The sequence below is a fragment of the Pipra filicauda genome, unplaced genomic scaffold, assembly GCF_003945595.2.
Source record: "Pipra filicauda isolate LSUMZ 115617 unplaced genomic scaffold, ASM394559v2 scaffold232_size1229904_pilon, whole genome shotgun sequence".
NCBI classification, from domain to species: domain Eukaryota; kingdom Metazoa; phylum Chordata; class Aves; order Passeriformes; family Pipridae; genus Pipra; species Pipra filicauda.
Genome location: NW_024104346.1, coordinates 1,204,616 through 1,229,817, shown reverse-complemented (window position 1 = coordinate 1,229,817; position 25,202 = coordinate 1,204,616). Strand labels below are relative to the sequence as shown.

The window sequence follows — 25,202 nt, the reverse complement described above, 5'->3', positions numbered from 1 at the left end:
CCAGAGCACAGCCCATCCCAGAGCACAGCCCATCCCAGAGCACAGCCCCATCGCAGAGCACAGCCCCAACAGACAGCACAGCCACAGCCACAGCCCCTCGTGCTGTATTTCACCTTTTTCCAGGCCCTTGTGAGAGCAGTGAATGTCTCTCCCATACTCACCCCACACCCCATCACAGAGGACAGTGCTGTTGCCCTCTCACCTCCCCCCTTTTTACTACTATTAAATGCCTGCAGAAGTTGTTCAGGGCAAGCCCTGATTAAATATGTCCCATTAAATATGTTCCCATTAACAAAGCCATTACACATCTCCTGCCTGCTGTCTCCACTCACTGCCTGGCTCAGCCCCTCGGGAGCTGCCTGGATTTGGGGAGCAGAGCAGCTGGACATGCTCCTGCCGTGCTGTCCAACCCCAGCCTACTCAGACTAGCTCCTGAGCACTGCAGTTAATCCCTGAACTGAAGCTGATATTCAGACACGTGGAGAGCCCAGAGCTGCACCAGAGCAGTGCCCCCAGTGCCCTCCCAGTGCCCCCCCAGTGCCTGCCAAGCGATGCTCACGGGCCAGCAGCCAGCAGAGCCGAGCACTGCCTGGCTCTGGGCTCTTTCCATCCTATAAAGGGCACCCTCATTCATCTGCAGACTGTGTAGGCTGGTCGGAATGTCAAGAAATGCGTCCTAGTTCCTCTTTGATAGTCTGCAAATTGGTGTTCTGCATTCAGAGTGACTCTGTCATCCACAGCACCCCGTGGGCTTCAGCACTCCCAGCAAATCCTTCGTGGAAAGGCCCCCGGGAGCTTCAGATACAGGAGTTCTGCCTTATCCTCCCTCCCTGGGTCGCAAATCTCTTTTTTCAGGGTCACAGGCAGTGATTCTGGTTTTCTCCCCACAATTTATTTGTCTCTTTCAAGCAGAGAGCGAGTTCTTGGCTCTTTGGTAGGAGTTCCCTTACGCTGTGTGTGTGGGAACCTGCACATACGGCACCCAAATTCCACCAACACCTCCAAGCCTCTGCAAGCAGAGAGTGATGGCAACAGACGGCACAATCCTCTGAATTCCTGAGGGCTGTGTCCTCCCTCCCACCTTCTGAGGGCTCTGCTGTCTCGCTCCAAACACAGACACGAACCGACGCAAAAAACTCAAACAAAACAAAGCTAAACAAAATGTTTAAACCGGTTTCTCTCTTTTAAGGATCTTTATGCATTAGACCTAGAACCATATCGCTACTCTGGGGTGAACCTGACCGGCTTCCGGATCCTCAACGTGGAGAACCCCCACGTGTCCTCCATCATCGAGAAGTGGTCCATGGAGCGGCTGCAGTCGGCGCCCAAGGCGGAGCTGGGGCTGCTCGATGGAGTGATGATGGTACGGGAGGTTCGAACAGGGCACGGGGGGCTGGGGGTAGGAAAGGCAGGAACAGTCGTTAAGACCTAAATGTTACTTTTATTGGCTCTTGCACCAGTAAGAACTCAGCCCCGGTATCTGCCCCGAGGTAGTTTCTTGCCTTCTGCAATAACTGCCCCTCCAAGCAGCGAGTCTGGCAGTGGAGCCCGAACCCCACCGCTGTGTTAACGCTCCTGCTCAGCCCCAGCTGCCAACAGATCTGCCCCCAGCAGAGACAGCCAGGCCTGTCCCAGGGGCTGCCATCCCCCCTCAGCCCCGGGAGCAGCAGCACTGCTCTGCGCTGGGAGCACCGGCTGGGCTGAGCCGGGCAGTGCTCAGGTTGGTGCAGGGACAAAGCGCCAAAGCACTGCCCGGAGATGGGCTGTGCTGCAGTTTGATGACTCCTTTTAGGGGCTGATGGCAGCTCTGCTCCGCTGAGTTACTGCTCGGAAGGTACAGCACCTGCTCGCCCATCTGTCTTCCCTGCGAGGCCGTCCCCGACCCCGCAACTGCTGACTGCTCCCTCCTTCCTCCCTTCAGCTCTGCCAGCACCAGCCCCGCCAGCGGCACAGCCTCCCAGACTTTCACCTTGAAATGGCTGCTCGGATCCCTCCTGTTCTGTTTGTTGTTGGAGGAGCCTCCACAGCCCCCCGGCTCCCCTGCCCCAGCTGAGCCCCCAGTGCCGCCTCCTTCCCCAGCCCCCGTGTGCTCCCCCAGAGGGAGCTGCCTTGGATTTGTGTTTGCCAGGTGTCCATCCAGCGAGGGCGAGGGCCCAGCTGGGCACTGCAGTCTGTAATTCCCCATGAAATTGCCTGGACATGTCCTTGCCCCGCTCTTCCCCAGCCCCAAATTCACAAAGCCTGTCCCTGCTGTGGCCCTCACCCCCCACGGAGGCAGGTCAGGCTCCTGCTCTTCATGCTCGGGTGCTGAGGGAAGGGAAGGTCACGGGGATGGCTGCCAACACTGGAGGATATTCTCCATGGCTACGTCCTGTTAGATGTTTGCCCAGTTATTTGCTATTTTATTTTGGTTTATTGTGGTTTATTATGATGCTGCTACACTCACATCTGTTTTGTGGCTCTGTGAAGCCAGCAAATAATGCATTTTCACTAGGAGGTCTTACCACATTGGAGTGAAAAATAAATCCAATTCTCTTGATCAGTGTTTGGAGGTGAGATAGGGCATCTCAAATTGAATCTAAAACCATCATATTACATGGAAGAAAAAAAAAGTTCCCCCTAGTTGAAATCACTGAAATGCTGAAATATGTTACAAATTCACAAGGTCCTGATTTTGGTGACAGTTTGGGTCGTTTTTGAAAAATTCTGTGCCCATAAACATTTAACATCCCTGTTTCTTATTTTCCCATGTATAAAATAGTGTGGAAAATATGTTCTCATACAGGGTTTTTTTGCACTCAGACAAAACAGACTCAATAGGAAAACTCTGTTACTATCTTCTACATTTAGAAATCACTGCCTCCCTGTTTGACACCACAGCAGGAAATGTGCAAGAAACAACCAGAATAGCTGCTCACAGACAAATGACACTTCTAAAAATCACTGATTTTAGACAGAACTACAAGTGTTTGGTCTAAAGAGCCAAGGGATAGTCGGTGGGACACGGACAGAGGAACCCTGGGGTCTGTGGGTGTTGGCAGGAGGTAACTCAGGGAGGGTTCCACCTTCTCCTACGACACCTCACGGCCCCCCCGAGTGCCCCCTGGCTCGGGGGCCACTATGGCCACCCTACTGCTGCCCTCCCTTTAGACAGACGCTGCCCTGCTGTACGACGCCGTGCACGTGGTGTCCGTGTGCTACCAGCGCGCCCCGCAGATGACGGTGAACTCCCTGCAGTGCCACCGCCACAAGGCCTGGAGGTTCGGCGGCCGCTTCATGAACTTCATCAAGGAGGTAAAAGCGTGGCTGGTGACCACAGCAGTTCCCACTGCAGGAGGGGCCTGGCTGGGGGTGCCAGCACGGGGACGGGGGGAGGAGGCTCGGCGGGTCCGGGGTTAGGAAACATCCCCTGCCCGGGCAGGTACAGCTGGGTGGAAGCACAGACACACACCAGGCTGCCGAGGGCACCCGGAAAGAAAAAACCTCTGCCTTCAAAATAACACCCATGCAGCCACACCAAAACATCCCCTAGGAGCTGAAACCTCCCATGTGTCACTGAGACTGGCCCTGGGGTGCACACTCAGTCTGCAAAAACAAGCCCTCACCTAAGGAAAAACAAAGGCAGAGCTGGAGGGAGACCCTGCGAGAGCCCTCTTTGTGATAAACCCCTTATTTACCCCAAGTGCTTTTTAAACTTCGGCGCCTGTGGCTCTTCCCATGGTGAGCCAAAGGATTGGCTGCTGTGTCGGGTGTGTGACTGGGCCACATTTATAGGCTGGGTATAAAACCCTCTGAAGTTTTCAAAGAGAAGAGCAGAGGACACTGTCAGTCGTTACTATGGTCTGGCTGCTGTGTCACCTGCTGAGCCCAGCAGAGCCATCGGTGCCATGAGACTGTGCCCACCTCAGCACTGCCAGAGCTGTACATGGAGCACACAGAGCCAAGGGAGGAGAACAGGAGAACAGTTCCCACTGCAGAGAGAGAATGAACTTTTCCCTTAACAGGCACTGAGGATGGAATCTCTCCTCTCCCTGCCTCTCTCTCCTTTTCCATGCTTTGTTCCCTCTGCAGAGCTGGCTGCAGCTGGCTGCCAAAACAGAGTGTAAATAATTTGTTTGGTTGGCTCCTTTTGCAAGTCACCCCGCGCCTCACACTCCAGTGCCTGCCTGTTGTTTTCCTCTCTGGCACCGTGTCAGCCCGTTGCAGGGATCAGCCTCCTCCCTGCTGCAACCAAACACACCGGCACTGCTCCCTCCAAACTCCTGGGGCCAGAGCAGCCCCAGGCTGGTCCTGCAGCCCCAGGCCGGGTCCTCAGCCGGGCTGTGCAGCCCCGCAGAGCTACCGGGCTCCACACGCAGCTGTGTTTGCTCCAGTCGGGCACAGCAAACATTCCGTGTTTTCCCTGGCTCCCGGGGGGCTCCACAGGCAAACCACCTGCACGCCCAAGTGAGCAAACACGAGCCCTCCCAGGACTCCCGGGGGGCGAGGCTGGGAGCAGGCTGTCACTGCTCCTCAGGAATTGATGAGGGAGAGCCAGAGCAGCGGATCTGCTGGGAGACACGCCAGTCACTCCCCCGAGAATGCACTGTGCCACTTCCATCACACCGGGACATTTCAAGCTCCCCCACCCATAAAGGAAACACGTTTCCCAGCGAGGGGAGCACACGGGGCTGTGCAGGGGGGACAGCCCGAGGCTCAGCTGGGGATGTGACTGCAGAGCAGCAAACCGAGGCAGCAGCCTGGCATTCCCACGGGAGCATCCCCTCGGGATGGTGCTCCAGCACAGCCAGCACTGACCGGGGCAGCACAGGCACTGCACACCTCCTGGTACTGGGAGCAGCTGGTACTGGGGCTCTCTCACCCCCTAAATCAGAGAGATTAATTCTGGGGGCGCTGCAAAGTCTACAGTGCGAGAGAAACAGAATCCCAGAATAATTCTGGTTAAATCAAATTTAGGCATCTTTACCCCCAGGTCCTGCTCCGAGCAGGACGAGCTCCCCAGCCAGACCAGGCTGTGCAGGACCTTGGCCAGCCAAGCATTGAAAATCTCCAGGAACGGGGTATCTCCAGCCCCACTGGGCACCTGCCTCGTCCTTGTGCTGCCAAAGAGTGAACCAGGGACTCGGGCAGCACCCACCCCCAGACTCCTGTGCCCGATTCCAAACCACAGAGCCTGCTTGCACGGACAAGTTCTTGGCCTCTTCTGCTCCACTGTCCACCTGGAAGGACGGAGGGAAGCGTTCAGGCCATTTCAGCTTCCACACCCCCTGGAAGCAGCAGTGGGTTCGTGCACAAAGGGGTTGTTTCTGAACTCGAGGGGAGCTGCCCCAGAGCCGGCTCCTGCAGCCAGCCTTTATCAGCACCACAAGGATAAACAGAGCCACAAGGATGCCCTGATAAACACCAGTGTTTTCTACTGAGTCATCACATCCTGCAACAGCTGGTGAACACAAAAGGTGCGAACAGAAATTGTAGCAAGGACTGCAAGAGAGTTAGGAAAATCTCCAGCTCCGTCTGCAGCCTGAGCAGTGACGGGGGGATTATTAATTAATCAGGCTCTTTAGGGAGAAAGATCCAGCATAAGGACTAATTAAAAGAACATACAGTGGAGGGCAAAAGATTATTTATGATACCAAGTAACAGCCCTGCTACTTTTTCTCCCTTGCACAGGCCCAGTGGGAAGGATTAACGGGACGAATCGTCTTCAATAAAACCAGTGGTTTACGGACAGATTTTGATTTGGATATCATCAGCCTCAAAGAAGATGGACTCGAAAAGGTAGGCAGGGCTTGTCTTATCTGCATGTGGCTGAGGCTAAACCCTGGTGCTCAAGCAACAGAGAAATGGTTGGCGTTGTACTGATTCCAGGTTTCTGGGGTTTATATAAAAGGATATTCACTTTGTGGGATTTCTCAGATCCTTTTCCACGCCTCAACCATGACTCACTCGCCCTGAAGCCAGAGCGTGGGATTACAGATTGCAGAAGTGCTTGTAGCACTTTCCTGGGATAACAGAGGCAGAAGAAACTTTCTGAGCATCCAGTAACCCTTCCCTGCCCAGGCCAGGCAGGAATATCTCCTGTCCCACTCCCTCTTGCTGGCCTGGCTCACAAACCCTTGGCTCTTGCCAAGGAGGACACAGCTCTGGGGAGCATCACCTGGTGTGAATTCCCACCGTGAACCTGCCCAAGGCTTGGGAATGGCACCGGCTGATTCCAGCCTGGATTTCGCAGGAGGATGCAGTGGGTATTTTATTTTATTGCCTAAGGGACAATAAGGAAAACAGCAAAGTTTGGTTTTGCCTGGCTGGCTGGGGGGGTCATGAGGGCCAAGGGCAAAAAGGCTGCAGCCTTGGATCCTCCAAATTAGTGCAAATCTCCTCTGGGCACAGAAATACGAGGCTGATGCACAACTCTGATCCCGGGTGTTCCTGAGGATTTAATTTCCTTTTCTTCAAATACTTTAAAAAAAAAGAAAAGAAAAAGGCAACATGCAAGCCTTAAAGCCCTTAGAATGGGGGTTCCAAGGTGAGATCAGTTGGTTGAAGACAGAGAGCAGTGAGTGGCCGGAGCAGCCGGGACTGTGATTCCCAAGGAATTCTCTGCTCTGACCCCTCTGTGATGACTCTGTGTCCCCGTTCTGCCACAGGTGTCTCGCACCTGTACAGGAGGAAGTTGGCAGGGCAGCAAGGCCCCTTCTAGAGCAGAGTCTGCTTTCCAACAGGTACAAAGTGCCTCTGGCAGCCAGAACAGTGCTGGGCTTGTCACCTCTGGGCAGTGACAGGTTCTGTGTCCACGGGACACCCGGCCGGGAGCAGGGAGGGTTTCAATTAACTCTGCAGCACATGGACCACGAGCACAGGTGACTTTTCCAGGGAATTAATCACTCGGCACAGGGAGGCAGCCCCGGGGCTGGAGGCAGCCATGGATCAACCCTCCATTTGGAGGGGACGGATCCTGCACCACGAGGCTCCCGGGGACCCTCCAGCCTGTGCCCCATCTCCCTTCCCCCCGGTTTGTTCTCCTTGGCTTTGGCAGGAGTTGCTGCCACACTTCCCCCCACAGCAGCAGCTCCTGTGCCTCAGTAACACAGCACAAGGTCACCACAGCCCTCTGCGGGTGGGGAGCTTTTGGTGTCAAGTACAGAATAAAGAAAACATTTCAAATCAACCCAGTGACCCCCAAGGAAGGAGGGGGGGAAGATGCCACCATCTCACAAGAACTGATCTTTGCAGCCTTGTTCCTAGAGTCTAAACCAAAAATAAAACAGGCCTTTTCCAAGTCCAGCAGCACCAACGCTCTGCAGAGCTCTGTTGGTCAGGTAATAGAAAACATGCCAGTGCTTGAATCCCCGTGAACCCAAAGGTTCAGCAGAGCTGCAGCATCACCTGTCAAACCCCCTCCCCTCCCAGCTGGCACCAGCTGGATTTACTGCAGATCTGTGTCACACCAAACCCGCTGGAAGCCGCCAAACCCCGACGCGGCCCCTGCACACCCCGTCAACTTTTGTCTCCAATAATTCAGAGATTTCACAGCTCCCACTATTATTTCTCTGAAAGCTTCCTGTCAGCTCCAGAGGGGTTTTAAAGTATCGATGTCAAATCTCTGTTGGAGCAGGGATTCTGTCAATAGTTAATCTGAACTAACAAAACACCAGCCCACAAACAAATCCCACCCGGATTGTGCATTATGTATCACAGCTTATGTTTGCTGAGCTTTAGGACTGAACCCCTGATTCTCTCATAGCTCCTGGATGTTCCAGGGATTACAGGAGTATTAACGAAACCTAATTACGTGTAGTTTGACTATCTGACTCGCACAGTTCTCTTAATGCACTTTTTTCCTTTTTCTTCCCTTTTTTAATATCTTAAACTGATTAATTCAGTCTTAAGTGCCATGTATTTAATTTTCTTAAAGAAAACGTAGCAAGGCAGAGGTGTCTGGAGCTGCACTGCAGCAATCTGGGGCCTCTTGGACTTGCTTCTCCTTTCCTACTCACAATAATAATAATTTTTTGACATTGCAGCTGTTGTGTGATCCAAGGCAGAGATGGGGGATTGCTTCAGTTTTACCTGAAATATTTAAAACCTTTCACAAAGTTCGTGGAAACTCTTCTAGAATTTATGACACTTTTTTTTGCCAGGCAGCATTGCTCATTACAAAGTCTCTTTCTGGGGATGCAGTAAAACCAAGTTCTCCCCTTGGACTGCTGAAGAGGCTGAAGAATCTTAAAAACAGCAATAAATAAAAGATGGGAAGCTGCTGGCTCCCCGGTGGTTTGAGCTGGCTGCCTTTGGCTTCTCTGCGCGTCCCCCCTCGCAGTTTGACCCTACAGATGGATCGTTCTGTTCCCATTTCCAGGTGGGGTTTGGTTTTTTCTCGCTGTCAGTTTGGCTCCGTGGCCACCCTGCTCTGTTTGCTGGCAGCAGCCCCACGTCCCTCCAGCTTTCCTGACGTTTTCTCTCCCCGTCACAGTCCTTCATCCACTCCTGCCTTCAAAGTTTGTCCCAGAGCCTCCCCTGCACCTGCAGAGATCAGGTTAACAGGCTTAGCGCTGCCCAGATCACTTCTGGTAAATAGAGACATGTCTGGCATTTCTGGATCAATAGACTTCTTCAAAGTCTAATAATTTATTAAATTTGACAGCTTGGGAGAAACAGAGCACCTGAAATGGAGCTGGTGTGCCTGTGCCATGCCTGGGCAGGGCTGCTGCCATCCCTTCCTCCAGATTTGCTGAGGACTGAGGCATTTCCCTGAAGGGTGGCCCAGGGCCCTGACAAGGGATGTGTTAGAAATGCCCACAGATGGCAGAGAGGGCAGGAATGGCTCCTTCCAGGGATCTGTGGAGCTATTTGAGTCATTTTTAATCCTCCTCACCAAAGCAAAGCGGTGGGGTAACAGAGAAGAAAGAAAATGACCTCAGATTTGTGGTGCTTTACCCTTGCCCAGATCTGACTCTTTAGTGGGGTCTGACTGTTGCTCTATGCAGCGCCTTTGCAAATTGTTCATTCATTCAGCCCCAGAATTCCAGTCTCTGGTCTCTGCCCATGCCCCTGAGCTGGCAGCAGTGCGGGGACTGTGGAACCAGTGCCACTGCAGTGACCTGCAGCTGAAGGGTTGGTTCTCTTGGGTGAGACAAGATGGTAATTCCAGCTTTGCTGCTGTTTACTGTAGATGAAAGAAGGAAGTTCCCTCTTCCAGGCCAGTAGGATGCTGGGAGCAAGCGAGGAATGCGAGAAAGGGACTGAGGAAGGTGAGGAGGGGGTTCACTCCTTGGTTTGGTTTGTTTCAGGTGGGAGCCTGGAGCCCTTCCGACGGTTTGAACATCACGGAAATCTCCAGAGGACGAGGCCCGAACGTCACGGACTCGCTGAGCAACAGATCTCTGATTGTCACCACAGTGCTGGTAGGAGACTGCCCTCCTGTCCTTGTCCTCCCCCTCAGGGACACCCCATACCTCTGAGAACTCCTCTGAGAACTCCTCTGAAAACCCCTCTGAAAACCCCTCTGAAAACTCGCAGCCCCCAGCACAGATTGCGGGAGAGGCCCCGACAGGGCTGGGCTCAGCTGGGCACCAGAGTGCCCTGTCCCTGCTCTGGAGTGCCCTGTCCCTGCACCAGAGTGCCCTGTCCCTGCTCTGGAGTGCCCTGTCCCTGCACCAGAGTGCCCTGTCCCTGCACTGAGGTGCCCTGTCCCTGCACTGAGGTGCCCTGTCCCTGCTCTGGAGTGCCCTGTCCCTGTACCAGAGTGCCCTGTCCCTGCACTGAGGTGCCCTGTCCCTGCTCTGGAGTGCCCTGTCCCTGTACCAGAGTGCCCTGTCCCTGCACTGAGGTGCCCTGTCCCTGCACTGAGGTGCCCTGTCCCTGCTCTGGAGTGCCCTGTCCCTGCTCTGGAGTGCCCTGTTCCTGTACCAGAGTGCCCTGTCCCTGCTCTGGAGTGCCCTGTTCCTGTACCAGAGTGCCCTGTCCCTGCTCTGGAGTGCCCTGTCCCTGCTCTGGAGTGCCCTGTTCCTGTACCAGAGTGCCCTGTCCCTGCTCTGGGGTGCCCTGTCCCTGGATATCAGGGATATCCAGCTCACTGCCGGGTCTCCCCCGCTCTCCCCGTCGTGCTGCATTCTGTTCTCCCGCTCACTATTGGATCTGACAGCAGGCATTGGATCACAATGAGGTTTTATTGGCCAGCTAATGAATTATGACTGGTGGCATCGGGTCCCACATGGCTCGTGGTTTGTCACTGGGAAGCAACAAAACACATCAGCCCTTGGCCAACCTGCCCCAAAATGGGGCTGAGTTACAGGCTTGCCTTGGGAAATTTTCTGGCCCTTTTATGTTCCATGTTTTCAGGGAACATAAAGGTACAGACAGAACAGAGCCAGTGGGAATGCATTCCCCAGTCCGGAGCAGTGTGATCCCTTGTAACGTCCTTCCCTTCCCAAGAGGATGTGACCTGATAAAGTGGGGATTGGTATCGTGAAAGGAATAGGACTGAGAGTACCCAGAGGGGAACAGAGAAAGGGAACACCTGGTCCAGGGCAGAAGAAGGGCTGAAACCAGAGGTATTGTGTCCCTCAGCAAGGGGTGAGCAGAGTGGAAGCAGAACGTGAGCCAAAGGCAGATGCTGCTGCAGCTCTCCTTGCAAATCAGTCACTCCTCCTAACAAACTTCCCATCCACCACATGGCATTTGTTCCAATGAAACATTTCCATGGCTGTGGAAAGGTCTGGGCCTGGGCTGTGGTACTCCCTGCACCTCAAGGGCCACACCATAATGCACATGGATGGGGCCAGGAGGGGACTGTCAGCCATCTGCCCTGGACATGCTTTTTTCAGGCAGCATTTCCATCCCGTGCTCTGTGAGCTTGTACAAATTACATAAGGCACAGGGTGATACCAGTTCCCATTAATTGTGGGCCTGGGCACGTGCCATGGGGTACCCACCCTGGAGCCCCAGCCACCCTGTGATCCCTGTGCCTGCAGGAGGAGGGAACGTGCTCAGACCTGAGTTCTGCAGTAATTGCATTTTGTACACTGGTGTCTAAAATATAAAGTACAACCCTAAATGTTATTTGCATTTGCAACACCCCTTTGTACTTCTGCACTACTGTAAACGACGGGAGAAAAGCCATAGGAGGAGCCTCTAAAAGGAAAAGCATGAAAGGTTATTTTTTCCCCTTTTGCTCATATTGCAGTGACTTGTTGGAAGAGAAATATTACCCCAGCAGCCAGCACTGCTCTCCCCAAGCAATATGGGAACTGTGAAGTTATGAAATTGAGGGCACCTTCACTGAGAAATCGATTAGCAAACCGAGAGAGCTTGTGAATTGGATGTCTGGCCATTTTCAGTAATAAATTGTGAAATAGTCCGTGAATAAGTGGTTCACAGAGTTCAGAATTACCCCCTAGGAAATGTTTGAGACCTGGAGATACATTACTGAAGCGAGTGGCGTCCTAATGTTCAGTGCTTCGGCTGTTAAATATGTATGTAATCCCTACAGCGCTTCCCAAAATTAATAGTGCTTTATGGCTGCTCTGGAGCCGGTGTATTTATATCAGGATCCATGGATTCAGCTGATTCCCAAACAAAGCCCTAATTCCAGAGCAGAGCCGAGGAGGCGGCGGGGGAGAGCGGGACTGAGCCGAGCTGCGCGTGCCAGGCTGAGCTCCACGCGCGGGAGGAGATCAGTCGGGCTTTAGAACTCTGCAAGTGGGGTTCAGGAGCTCCCACGTCCCCCCCGACCCTGCTGCGAGGCCAGACGGGCCCCCTGTCCCCTCCAGGGGCACACAGGTCCCGGGGCAGAGGGCAGGGCTGGCAGGTGACCAGAACCAGCAGCCTCCAGGCTGGCACAGTCCCACTCTGGGCCCTGAGCCCCTCCCTGGAGCACACCCTGGGCAGGATGCCCACCCCCACCAAGCCCAGCTCTAACCAGGGCTCCAGACCTCCCCTCCCACCTCCTCAAGCCCCCCATCCCTGAGCAATCCCACAGGGGCTGGTCACAAAGCACGAGCCCTCCCCGTGCTGGCCACCCCCAGCAAGGGCAGGAGCCCTTGATTTGAGTCTCGCTGCTGTAGATGCTTCACCCTCCACTTGCCTTCCAGCCCTTGCCTGCTGCCCACCATCCTTTCCCATTTCCATCTGTCCTCCACACGTTTTTCCCTCGGGCTCCCCAGTGTCCCTCGTCCTCGGTGGCTGCCCAAGCCTGAGAGTCACCAATGGGCTCTGGACTTCACTGTGTGACCTCATGTGCCCCTGCTGGAGGGGACAGACCCACAGGTCACAGAGTACTTCTGCCTCCCCTGTGCTGGGGCTCAGCTCTGCCGTGGTTCTGCACCCCCAGCCCTGCCAGGGCAGCTGTACCTGCAGCAGAGGCACAGAGCTTCCCTGGGCAGCAGCAGGGCCCCGTGTCCATCAGGTGGTGCCAGCACAGAGCAACACGAGCTGAATGGGGGATGTTTTGGGGTGGCCCCAGCCACGCACAGCTCCCTCACCCCAAATTTCACCCACCAGCCCCCTGCTCACTGCAGCTCCTGGGTGCAGGACTCAGGGGTGAGTTTGTCCTCCCCCTCTTTTACTGTTTCTAACACTTCATTTTCAGAGCATGAAATGGTTATTTTTCTCCCTGAAATCCTACCAAATGGAAAACAGTTGGCTGCTCAGAGAGACAAAATTAAATTTTGTGGGGTAAACAAGGTTGCTAATTAGCTGATGTGCTGTGCAAAGTTAATTTATTCTCGACATGTCACGGTGCCAGCCCTGCCTGAAGAGCTGGTGCCCGGTGGCTCGGGCTGACCCACAGGGGTGGCCCTGCCTCCAGCTGACCCTGATGGGGACTTTCTGCCTCCCCTGGTGCAGGAGGAGCCCTTTGTCATGTTCCGAAAGTCCGACACGGCCCTGTTTGGGAACGACCGCTTCGAGGGCTACTGCATCGACCTGCTCAAGGAGCTGGCCATCATCCTGGGCTTCTCCTACGAGATCCGGCTGGTGGAGGACGGGAAGTACGGGGCGCAGGACGAGAAGGGGCAGTGGAATGGCATGATCAAGGAGCTCATCGACCACGTGAGTGAGGCCCCAGGGCAGTGCCAGGGGCGGCTGTGCCGGGCTGGCCCCGGGGCTGGCTGGCTGGGGTGGGACACAGACCACTGCTTGCTGGCTCGGGACACCCACAGCGAGCTCCTGACCCTGCCTGGCTCCATGTCACATCAGCTGTCAGGAAAGCATCTTTGTGTCTGGCTCTTCCAAACATTCCTTTGGAATTCCTGAAAACAGCCATTCTCACTGCTCAGAAATGGGCTCTGTGGCTCCCGAGGACAAACATGGGCCAGGGCACAGCACCGAGGAGGCTTGGGGACCCCAGGCATGTCCCAGACACAGGCCAGCCCAGTCCAGAGGAGGTATCCAGACTGCAGGAGCAGGTGTGCACTGCACAGTTTAATTTTTTATTTTCTATAAAAGCAACTTATTTTCTGAAGTCTCCTGGGACACAAAGCTCCCTCTGCCACACAGCAGCTGTGCTTCCCCTTCTGTGGCCACTTCCAAAACCCCATTAAGCAGCAGGGACCCTGCAGGGACAGCTTCGCTCCCGCAGCCGCCACAACCGAGGCTGAAACCGCCACTCGCAGCCAGAGCCTGCTCAGTTCCCTAATTAGATATCTTGCCTCCAGCACATCCTGTGATCCCAGGAGTCCAGTTAGGGAGGTGAGGAAAGCTGGGGTTTTTATGAATATCTGATTCCCAGAGAAGGTCTCTGGAAGAAAAGCTGAGGACAAAATTCTTCTCTCCTCTCCACAGTACAGGCAGGGCAAGAGCTGTAACACTGTGCTCTCCTCCTGAATGGCAATGTCCTGCTCCACTGGGGCAGCCCTGGGACCACCTCTCCAGCTCCTGGTTACGTTCTGAGCCCAAGGCCTAGGCAGCAAAGACCCAAAAATAATCCCCCATCCATAGCATGGGGTACAGTTCCTGGGGGAGGAACGTGTTTGCTGGGTGAGTCACTGTGTGCAGAGCTGGGGCTGGCTCGGGAGCAGGGCTGGGCTTCGGATCTGCCTCCTCTGCCCTAAATGACATTGGACAAGTTGCTTCTGTGCAATGCTTCCTCCATCTGTAAAATGCAGATGATAATGATTATGTCCCTCACAGGGACACGGTGACAGTCAGTTTGCAGCGGGCACTGCAGCGCTCGCCCGGGGAGCAGGAGCACGGCAAGGGCACGTGGGGACAGCCCTGGGGAGCAGCACTCTGCCTCACAGGGGAATATCCCACCGCCTGTGCAAACCTGCCCTGCTGGGTCTGCTTCTGGAAAGCTCCATGCAGCTGAAAATACAGATTTTATAGCCTCTCACACAACAGCCTTGCCTGTCACACTGACAGTGTCCCAGCAGAAGGGCTGGCGCTTTGAGCTCCCGGTGATGTGTGTGACACAGATCCCAACCAACGCCCAGTGCCCGCTGTGCCCCTGGCAGAGCCCCCGGGACACAGCTCCTGCCACCCCACACCCGCTGCCGGAGCAGGGACGGGGCTCTCACTGCAGAGGCTGCAGCGCCAGGGTTGGAAGGAGCAAATCCCTCTAAAGCAGGAAATAAGATACAGGGAATAGCAGCCAGACAGTCATTGAGCCCAAACTGTGTCACCTCCACTGTCCTGCAAGATGCCACAGGGCCCTGGGGGGCTTCAGCCATTCCCAGAGCTGTGGTCAGCCAAATGAAGCAGAAGGTTTGGGAACAACCTCATTAACTGACACAAAATTTACGGTCAGCCTGCACTGTGGTGTTTCTTGGATAACTATTTAAAAAGCAAATTAACAAACACAGAGCAGCCGGAAAGGACCAAATCCCCTTTTCCTGTAAGCTGTCCTCTGACAGAGGTGGAGCTCTGCACTCTGTCCTGTGGGGCTGACATGTGTCTGCAGGGGCTGATGACACTGCTGAGGCCCCACATGAAGCTATTAGTTCCCTGATCTGCATGTCATTGCTTTTTACAGCAGTGTTTATGTAAAGCTTTAAAAAGTGAAATTGCAGCCAGATGGGCCCTTCCTCGGCAGCATCTTCCCATGGTGTGGGGAAAGGAACAACCCATGGACACTGCAACGGGCAAGTTCAAGTTCATTTCACACCCAGGAGGAAAAGTGTTGCAGACAGCATTCAAATAGAGCTGTGGTGATGAAAACAGGGCTGCCCACACTGAGAACTTGTTATCTGGGCTGGCTTTCCTCCATGTTCAGTGTCCCCTTCTCATAAACCAGCGGGGATCCTTCAGGTGGGACAATAAAGCAGGTAGGATGTTGTGAGTTCCAAACAGCCAGGCCAGGATTAAGTCTGTGCTGAAGACCCACTTAACTCAGGAGATGGAGCCCCCAGGACTGCTGGGATGCAGGTGGGCTGAGCTGGGGTGGGCCTGGGCAGAGCAGGGGGTCCTCCTGGGGTGTAATGAGAGGCTAAAATGGTGATTGTTGTTGCTCAGAGAGCCTGGGAGCCCTGGGAGTGGCAGATTCTGCATGCCAGGAATAGCCTGATCCGAGGCTGAAACCTGGAGAAGATGGGCAGGGAAGGGGCAGCCGGTCCCTGGGGATGGCCTTGGCTGGGCTGGGAGAGGCACCCGAGAGGAGCTGGGCAGGGGCAGCCCGGGGGGTGACGAGAGCAGTGTCTGAGGGGTGGGTGCTATCACCCAGGGGGTAAATCAGGCTCCCAGGGGGTAAATCAGGCCCGTGCAGGAGAGGTGTTTACACAGCGAGGGCTCTCGGCTGGCGCAGTCACGCATCCCCCCCTCCCCTCTGCTCTCTGATCCAGACATGCCTGGCCACAGGCAGGGATGCCTTGGGCTATGATCCTTTGTAAAATCCCTGCGTTTCTAGTCTGGCCTTAAGCATAAACAGGAAAAGCAACAGCAATCAGAGCAGGCACAGCACGACCCTGTCTGCCAGGTGCCTCGTGCAGCTGAACGCAACAGCCCTGCCCCGCTGCCTTTCATCTGCTGCTCGTCCTCAGCAGAAAAAAATCCCTGTTTTGAGGGAGTTCAGCCCATTCCCTGGAGAACTAACCTCTCCCCTCACCAGTCTGCTGGTTATTGTCACCGCTCTGGCCATTCCTGCAGAGAAACCTTCATCAGAAGGGCCGTGAGAGCTGAACTCGGGTATTCAGGCAGGTCTGGGGCACCCAGGTGATGCAGAGAAGCTCCCGAGCCCTTTATCCATAACAAACAGGGAACTTGATGACTGCCAAACCTCCTCCTTTCAGCAGCAGTGAACTGCTATTGATGTTTATTCATAGAAATTATTACTGATACAAGCAAAGCTCCACTGCACACCGTGGCCCATCCGTTCTGATTTATAAATTCCAGTTGTCTGGCAAAGCAACGCCTGCAAATCTTCCCTTATTGTTTGTGGGCAGGATCCCATAAAACCAGCAGAATGAGTTGTTCTGGACATTTTGCACAAACTTGTTCACAAATAAAACTTGTCTTCTGCTGAAACGGTGCACATCAAATTGCCATTCAATCTGAAACTTCAGGGGGGAATAAAACAGGTATGGAAAATACCAGGGTCTCTAATGGAAATCCCTGCCAATGGTAACTGTAGAGGAGATGTAATATCCATCCTTAGGGACGATTCCTGATGGTTGATTTAACACTTTCACAAGAAGTGGACATTTACTGATAGCAGATTCTGGCAGAAATACATATTGCAGCACACTGCCAGCTCCTGCACTGGTGGAGGTTCATCTCAAGTGTCGTGAACTGAGACTTTGTTTGGAAGCCACGGAGCCAGGAATAGGGGAAAAAACAATTTCACTGGATGAGGTGCCCTCCACCTCTTGTTTAGACACTGCAGGACCTCAGCATTAGGGAAGGGATGGAAATAAGCCAGAGCAGCTTTTCCTTCTGTGCTGAGATGTTAACTGGGTGGATTCATAACTGGGCCCTATTCAGGGATCAGGTGAAGCACTGAAGTGGATGTTGGGACCCCGAGTTCTCTGCATGTCTCTGCAGGTGTCTCTGGACCTGCCTGCCCCTCCCTGGCTGGTTCATCTGCCAGGAATCCCTAGGATAGGACTTGTCTCTCACAGTATGGCCATTCTCACCAGGATCTTTCAGCTTCACATCCCTCAGGTACAATTAATGGCAGCTCCAGCTCTGAAGAACTTCCTTAAAGTGAAGATTACAAGAGTCCAAACAGGACTTCATGGCTCTCATTCCTCCTCTTCAGCTCACAGCAAGGTTTTCCCTGCTGACATCTGTTTTTAATTCACCAGTGATATTGAATAAATTCAGTGACAAAAATTATGTCTAAATGAGGACTGAGATTGCCAGAGCAGCCGTTAAGAGCCGGAGGAGTCAGACAGTTAACACCAACCCTGCTGCCCTGGAGTGTTCCCCTGTCCCCGGGCAGGCTCGGGGCTCCCACAGAGCACTCCCACCCCTCCCCAGCAGCAGCCCCTCATCTGGGCACAGGGAGCAGGAGCAGAGCAGCCAAGCGAGCAGAGCAGGGAGGGGACAGAGATGGAACCCAGCACAGAAGGCCCAGCACTGGCAAGAGGGACCAAGGGAGGACGGTGTCGGTGCTGCCAGACAGACACCTGGATAACAATTAAAGCAGTAAAACACACACTATTTCTGTCTCTCAGGCAACACACACATGATTAGTTTATGTAAATACCTAAGGCAGGTTGGCAAAATAAGCACAGAGGCAGCTTATTTTCTTGGATAAATATTTGTCTGGGTGCTCACACTGTTGGGCTCTGCCATGACCAGCCCTCACCCCCGGCCCGGCTCCGGCCGAGGTCGGGCACTGCAGGATTCCCACAGTGACCATGGCTGTGCAAGAGCTCTTCTGACCCACAGGCCACATCCCCCTGATAGCTGAGAACTTGGAGATAAGGTTTGGCATTTTCTGATAAAAGCCAAATATCTCTGCAGCGAATGTGACTGTCCCTGTGCTGAACGCCCGGTGAACCCGCAGCCGTTCCAGCCAAGTGAAAATGCTGTAACTGGGGGAATGAGGAGATCCAAACCCTTCGAGGTGTGCTGGAGAAGTGTCTGCATTTGGTGTGTAGCTGCCTCGGCAAAATTCATCTTTTTGGCCTCAATTCAGCAGAACACTTAAGAACATGTACAGCGCCTGGAAGGTGTGCAAGCTCCAGGAAAAGAGAGGCATGGGCTTAAGTGGTTTTGCTGGACAAGGGCCTTTAAGCCACTGGCACTTGCTCTAATTCCTCATTTTCAATAAAATCCACCTGACTGTGCAACAGCACAAGAGTCAGGGCTGAGTGAAGGAAGCAGCCAGAGCCTGGTAATTGACTGCCCGGTTTGGAACGTCAGAGCACGACAAATCAAAGCTTCATCCTCGGTGGGTTTGATTTAGATCCTCTCCGTCAGCAAACCTTTAATTAGAGGCCACCTTCAGAAAGATCTGCATTGATAAAAAGGATATGGAACTGCAGCCCTGCACTGCCTCTAATTGCTCAGGACACACCCCAGCCCGGGCTCCCAAATCCATGCTCCATCCTGCCTGCGTGTGACATTCCCTGCAAGGACACGGGCTGGGAGCACAGCTCAGGAACCGATGGAATGACACAGTAAAATTTTATTTCTGCACTAAAAGCAGTTGGATGCCCGGGTGTCCATGCAGATTTCTCTCTCTTCATTTTCCGTGGCAAAGCACAAACTCCAGGCTGTTCCTTTGCTCACTGTACCATTGTGACAAATTTGGCTGAGGATCCTTCAGCCCGTCCCTTGGCCAGCGAGCTCTGGCCACAGAACTGCTCGTTTGTTCCCTCCTTCAGAAAAACTCGGAGCCAAATCCTTCAACATCTCCTTCGCTTTTCCCTGGTGAGTCAGGACACCCACACAGAAGTGATGGAGGAGGGAAAACGCTGCATTTCTTTTGCATTTCTGCCTTGTGACTGTGGGGAGCACTAAGCCAAAATTCCCAGGTGTGCTGTGAGGTTGGGGGAGCAGCCAGGACGGTCCCAAGGACGCAGAACGTTCCCACCTCAGGCTGAGCAGCCACCACTGCCTGTCCACTTCCAAACCCCTGTCCTTCAGCCTCCACCCATGTCACCACAACCACAGGTGGCACAGCAGGCTCACCTGGAAAATATTGTTCCCATTTTCCCCAAGTTTTGACAAGTGCCAGTGACTGAAATGGGCTGTTTCTGCATCAAGGTGGTTTAAAAACCTATTTCCATTTGGAAAGTGAGAAGGAAAGGGAACCAACCAGGGCGTAGCTGGAGAACCACGTTAGAACAAAATACATCCCTTTTACCCTCGTTACAGAATTCCTGAAGCTCTTCTGTTCAGGCCCTCTGAGGCTGCACTCGTTGGAGAGGGGATCCCTTTCACACACACACACCCCTGGGTAATGGACAACAGCTCTTGTGGAGACTCTTCTTAGAGTAAAAGGCCCACATTCCTCTATTTAAAAATATTCCACTGACTTTCATCACAGATTTGGAAGGCCAAACGAGACCATTAACCTGAGCTTCCCCCCCAGCACAGGCCAGGGATCTGCTCCAGTTCCTACAGTGAACCCCCAGTTCCTGCTGGAGCAAAGCATGTTCCAGCTAATATTGATTTACACTTTGTGAGTAATGACAAATTCACTCCATCTCTAGGTAATTATCACTCATGGGTAATTCGGAATTTTAATTTTCAGAACCAGATGTTAAATAAATCTCGCACGAGCTCCTGGCACGGGGGGAGGTTCTGCTCAACTTCAGAGCTATAATTTATGTGCCTGCATTTCCTCGGAAGTCCACAGTCCCAAAGAGTGGCTTGCAAAGCCCAGGCAAGGCGGGTGACATTGAGAAAGCCTTGGATGTATTTTCTTGTGGCTTTTTGAAGAGCCTGGGTGAATATTCAGTGAGAGGAATGAACACAGCTCTGAACCAATAGGGTGTATGTGGTCAGTCGCTGAATTAGCACAGAAATCAGTAAAGCAGCATGAAAGGAAGGACAACAACAACAACCCACCCCTGCCAGGGCGGGTTTACACACAGCTGCTCTCTGCTTAGAGTGAGGAGCAGCACAGCGAGGGTCACTGACACTGTAACACCACAAAATCGAATTTTTCTGACCAGTTTAGCAGAGCTGCAGAGGCTGTCACACCTCCCTTTGGCTGCACTGTTTCACAGCACAAATCATACACCCCACATCTGTATTTCACAGCGCACATGGCCCCAAGTGCAACAGGAGGGGGGAACCCCAAGGCTGCACTTGGGGCACTTTTTGGCCCATTTCTGCTGTGTGAGGGCTGTATCTCTGAGGAGATGGAAACACCTCAGCTTCTAACTCCTCCTTTCCTTCTCGCCCTGTCCCCTCCCTCTGTGCTGCTCACAGAAAGCTGACCTGGCCGTGGCTCCTCTCACCATCACCCACGTCCGGGAGAAAGCCATCGACTTCTCCAAGCCCTTCATGACCCTGGGGGTCAGCATCCTGTACCGGAAACCCAACGGGACCAACCCCAGCGTGTTCTCCTTCCTCAACCCCCTCTCTCCCGACATCTGGATGTACATCCTGCTCGCCTACCTGGGGGTCAGCTGTGTGCTCTTTGTCATAGCCAGGTAAGGGGACACACCAAACCCGTGTCACCACTGGGATCCCCTCAGGGGCTGCTTGCTCTCACACACTGCCAGGAGGAAAGAATTTTAAAATGCACTTTCTTTCATGATTTTGGAAATTTTGCTGCCTTTCCATCTCATCAGCCCCTCCCCGGTATGTGAAGGGTAATTTTCCTGCTCTGTGTCATTCTCCATTCATGTCCTGTTCGGTCAGTGCTCACACCCCTCCCCAGCCTCTCCTGGCTCCTGGACACAGCCCCCATCTCCCACACCCTCCTGGCTCCTGGACACAGAGCTCCATCTCCCACAACCTCCTGGCTCCTGGACACAGCCCCCATCTCCCACACCCTCCTGGCTCCTGGACACAGCCCCCATCTCCCACACCCTCCTGGCTCCTGGACACAGCCCCCATCTCCCACACTCTCCTGGCTCCTGGACACAGCCCCCATCTCCCACACCCTCCTGGCTCCTGGACACAGAGCTCCATCTCCCACACCGTTTGCTGCTCCTGGCTCTGATCCCTCCACCAGCAAAGCTCCAGCAAACCCTCCCCTATCAAAAGACTGGAGAAGCCATCGCCACAGATCTGACAATGTGTCTGTTTACAACATTAATATGCATCTAATTAGCATGTTTAAATCCTCTATATTTAAAATCAGAATTTGCATATATTTGCATGTGTTGTTAATTCCACAGAGCCTTTGATGAGACACAGTCCAGGGATGCTCTCAATCCGTGATCCCACCTTTTAAACCAGAACAAGGCACTCTCCCCCTCCTGGGGCAGCCGCCCTCCCTGGCCACACACAGCCCTCCATGGAATATTGTGCATACACACCACGTCCAGGGAAGACTCCTCAGCCCAGCCTGCAGTCAGACACTCATCTCTCACTACTGCCCATCCAACTGATACCAGTGGGGCCTTCAGAACCCTCCCTGCCACCAGCTGAAACCCCTGGGAAGACTGTGGGGGCTCCAGTGGGGCAGGGTGAGGCTCTCAGTGGTTCTGCTTTGTGCCAGAGAGAACCAGCTGTTCTCAGCAAGAAAAGATTCTCATCTGGGAAAATGGACCCAAGGCAATTACGAGCAGGAGAAGTCCTGGGAAGAGTGGCAGAAAGCCCCTGGCTGTCTGTCCCTGGGCAGGACACAGCTGGGTGGGCTCTGCTCCCACAGCACTGCTGCCTTGAGTGCCACCAAGCACCAGGCTGCCTGTGCAGCCTGCAGTGGCAATTCAAACACACTTTTATATTCATGAGCTTATTTTTCCCAACTCATAATGGCCAGATCCAGCCCAAATTGTCCAGCCCCCACTTTCAAAGCATGTTAAATGTGCAAATTGTATCTGCACATAAAATACTGCAGCAAATACTGAGGAAAGGATGAAGGAAATGCTGGGACAGGCCCTGATGAGACACCACTTGCACAAACAGGGACATCCAGATGCTCTGTCTGAGCACAGTGGCTCTGCCCAGCCTTGGCTCTCTGCCGGTGCTGAGGGATGAAAACCTGGACAACTATGTTTTTTTCTCTGGTTTTGTTCTGAAATGAGCCCCAGCATCTCCCTGCATCACATCAATTGCAATAAAATACTACAATTTTTCTCTATCAGGCCATTTTTGGCTGAAATTCAACACATAAAATATTGTGATTACTGTTTATTTTTCACATGTTTTGTTCCTGACATTTCTTCTGTCATCTTTCTTTCAAAGAACACCAAGTATTCAGGGTAATTAAGGTTCTGCAGGAATGATCTTTTAACACATAGAGATGGAAAGCAAGAGATTTCACAGGGAAAATATTTACTGCATTCAGAAGTAATGGAAACAATATCTGCCTTTGACCCCAGCAAGGCCTCTGGAATTCAATTCTCAGAAAGAAACCACAATCAAAACAGCAAAGCCTTAATTCAAAGCCATGAGTCTCCAGAACCAGGCACCAGAGTCCTCTGCTCCTGCCACAGCCATTGGTCAATGCCACTTAAAACCGATCCGGGGACTATTTAGAGGCAGGCAAAGGATGGATTGGATCCATTTCTCCTTTTAATCAGTCTTTCAGTCCTTTATTGATGGAGCCCTTGCTCCCAACCCCCAGCCCTCAAGAGCCTCAACACTCCCCAAGGTTGAGGAGGGGGATGTGTCTGTGACCCTCGGGGTGGGCTGTGCCCTGAACTGCCCCCTGCCCTCAGGCTCCCACAGCCCCTGAGTGACAGCAATCCCCTCGGGTGCACAACGGGGCAGTGGGTTCATTATCCCTCCTCATTGCACTGAGGGCTGGGTCACCCACAGCAAATTTCTCTGGAGATGCAATTTAGACTCAAAAGTATTCTGCGTTAGGACTTTAAAACTTCTTTGAAATGTCTGCATTTCCCTGCCAAAAAAGGCCAACAATCACAAGGGAAACAATCACAGTTTTGGATGGAACACTCCTCTGAGCCCACTGGGCACCTGCGGGCAAGGGAATCCCTCCATGGAGCATCCTGAGCTCCCCACGGACTGTGGCTCCGGCTGCACGGGGTCAGTGAGCTCCTCTCCCTCCTTCCTTCGTTACCTCTTGCCTCCACTAATGGCTTCACTGCTCAGACTCTCGCTGCTCTGCAGATTTCTGAATATTTCTCTGTCATTTGAGCAGCACCAGTAGGTTTTTGCTCAGAGACCTTGAAGTTCTCCAGCGTGTCATCTCGCCAGGCTCATTGATCTCACCCATTCCCTTTCTGTTTCAGTGTTTCACTGAAGCCCAAGAAAGTTTTAATCTAATTCCTGAATTCTGGCTTTATCCAGCAGAAAAGGTTGAGGTGCCATCCTTTACCCACCTCTGGTGTGATTTATAGCCAGTTACAAGGAATAAGCAGCATGTAAAGCTGGGTCTGAGTTCAGCCTGGTTCTTGTTTCCTTGCTGATTTCCTCTGATTTAAAAAGCAGAGGTGGGTGGGCAGCAAGGACAGCCCAGCCACTGCCTGAAGGAACAAGCAGGACTGTCTGGGTGAGCAGAACCTCTGGTTCCACACCCCCAACCCAGGGCAGGGAACGGCCCCGCTGCAGGAGGTGAGATAACCCAGAGCAGAGGAGAGGCTGTTGAACTGTACATCGCACGTGGAAAACAGGAGCAGAAAGTGGGACAGCTGAGCCCAGGGTGACCCTTTCCAAAGGCACGAGCAGAGCCTGGTCCATCCCCCGGGATGGTCCATCCCCTGGACCCTCCTGTGCCTGGCCCTGCTCCGGCCACAGGACAGGATTCCAGCTCTGCACCCACGTGTGCCAGGGGCAGGCTTCAGTGCCAGCAGGGACCTGGCACAGAGCTGGGGCCCTTCTCTCCAAACACATCCAGCTCTGTGAGCGAGGGCACCCCTGGAAGGGAGCCACAAACTGTCTCCTTGGGTGGTGGCACATCTGGTGGAGAATTACAGAGGGAAACATCTCCTGACACAGGCTGTGGGCTGGGCTCTGAGAAGGGGCTGTTGTGAATCTCCAGGGATTCCAGAAGGAAGCGGAGATGATAATTAATGCCTGGTTCAAAAGCAATTATACCAATTATGTTTTTAATTTAATCTCTGCAAAATTTGGGACTCTCAGAAAATGTAAATAAACAGCTCTAAAAATATTAACGTCTCTCCTGTTGAGCATCCTCCCCAGATCCTGGCTAAACGAGCTCATTCCCAGCAGTGCTTTCCTGCCAATCCTGGGCAGGATTTGCAGAGATGTTCACAGGAAATTATCTCATTTTTGCTCAAGAACTGCAGGGCCATCCACGGAAATACATCCCTGCAGGGAATAAGTTTCTCCCACCACCTGCTACAGGGCCAAGTGTCACAGCAATCCACAGGGAACCTGCACCAAATTCCACTGTTCTGCTGGTGCCCTGACTGGGCAGAATTCCTGCCTGTCAGGACGGTGGACAGTTCTGCTTCTCACTAACTTGAATCCCACTCCAGTTCCCACATGCACTGCTGGGAGAATCCCTGAAATACCACCGTTTGTCCCAGACACCTCTGCAGTCAGAATCTCTCACAGGCCTCCTGCCAGGGGGTCAGCAGCCCCTGCCCGGCAGCACCAGAGGCACTGAGGCCCTTTATCTCCTGCTCCTTTAGGATCCTGTCCCACCACACCCCGACCAACACTCTCTCCCTGTGCTGCAGGTTCAGCCCCTACGAGTGGTACGATGCCCATCCCTGCAACCCGGGCTCGGACATCGTGGAGAACAACTTCACCCTCCTCAACAGCTTCTGGTTCGGGATGGGAGCGCTGATGCAGCAAGGTAGGGCAGCACCCCCTGCCCACTCCCTGCCCAGCACCCACTGCCAGTGTGGCTTTTTCAATTGAAAATTTGGTTTGTTTGCAACCTCTGAGCACCCACCACCATGCCCTGAGGGGGAACCCTGCCTTCCTGTCCCTCAGCTGCCTCATTCACCCAACTCAGCCACATCCCACAGATCTGTAAATTCCTATTTCTGTTAATTCGAACCCTTTGTTCCATTTCAGGATCTCTGCCCTGGCTCGCTCTGCTCTAAATCAACTTTCCCAGCAGACAGGGTGTCTGGCCCTCTGCTCTGTCCCCATTTTTTCCCTGCCCTGGTCATTCTGAGCAGTGTGAAGTGGCCTGAAGCTCCTGGTGAGGAGCTCCCCGGGAGCCCCTGCCCGGCAGCCACTGCGTGAGGGGACTGTTT

The 25,202-nt window shown here is 53.5% G+C and overlaps 1 protein-coding gene across 1 annotated transcript in view; it reads left to right on the top strand.

Annotated features, from left to right (window-relative positions):
• The first annotated feature begins 65 nt into the window (after positions 1-65).
• Positions 66-25,202, top strand: part of GRIK3 (glutamate ionotropic receptor kainate type subunit 3) — a 38,028-nt gene continuing 12,891 nt past the window's right edge. The window contains exons 1-7 of the mRNA XM_039381583.1: positions 66-1,363; positions 3,151-3,294; positions 5,671-5,778; positions 9,291-9,404; positions 12,847-13,050; positions 20,323-20,546; positions 24,675-24,793. Of these exons, the coding sequence (XP_039237517.1) occupies positions 1,304-1,363; positions 3,151-3,294; positions 5,671-5,778; positions 9,291-9,404; positions 12,847-13,050; positions 20,323-20,546; positions 24,675-24,793 (973 nt within the window). The 5' untranslated portion in view covers positions 66-1,303. The remainder of the gene's footprint in view (positions 1,364-3,150; positions 3,295-5,670; positions 5,779-9,290; positions 9,405-12,846; positions 13,051-20,322; positions 20,547-24,674; positions 24,794-25,202) is intronic.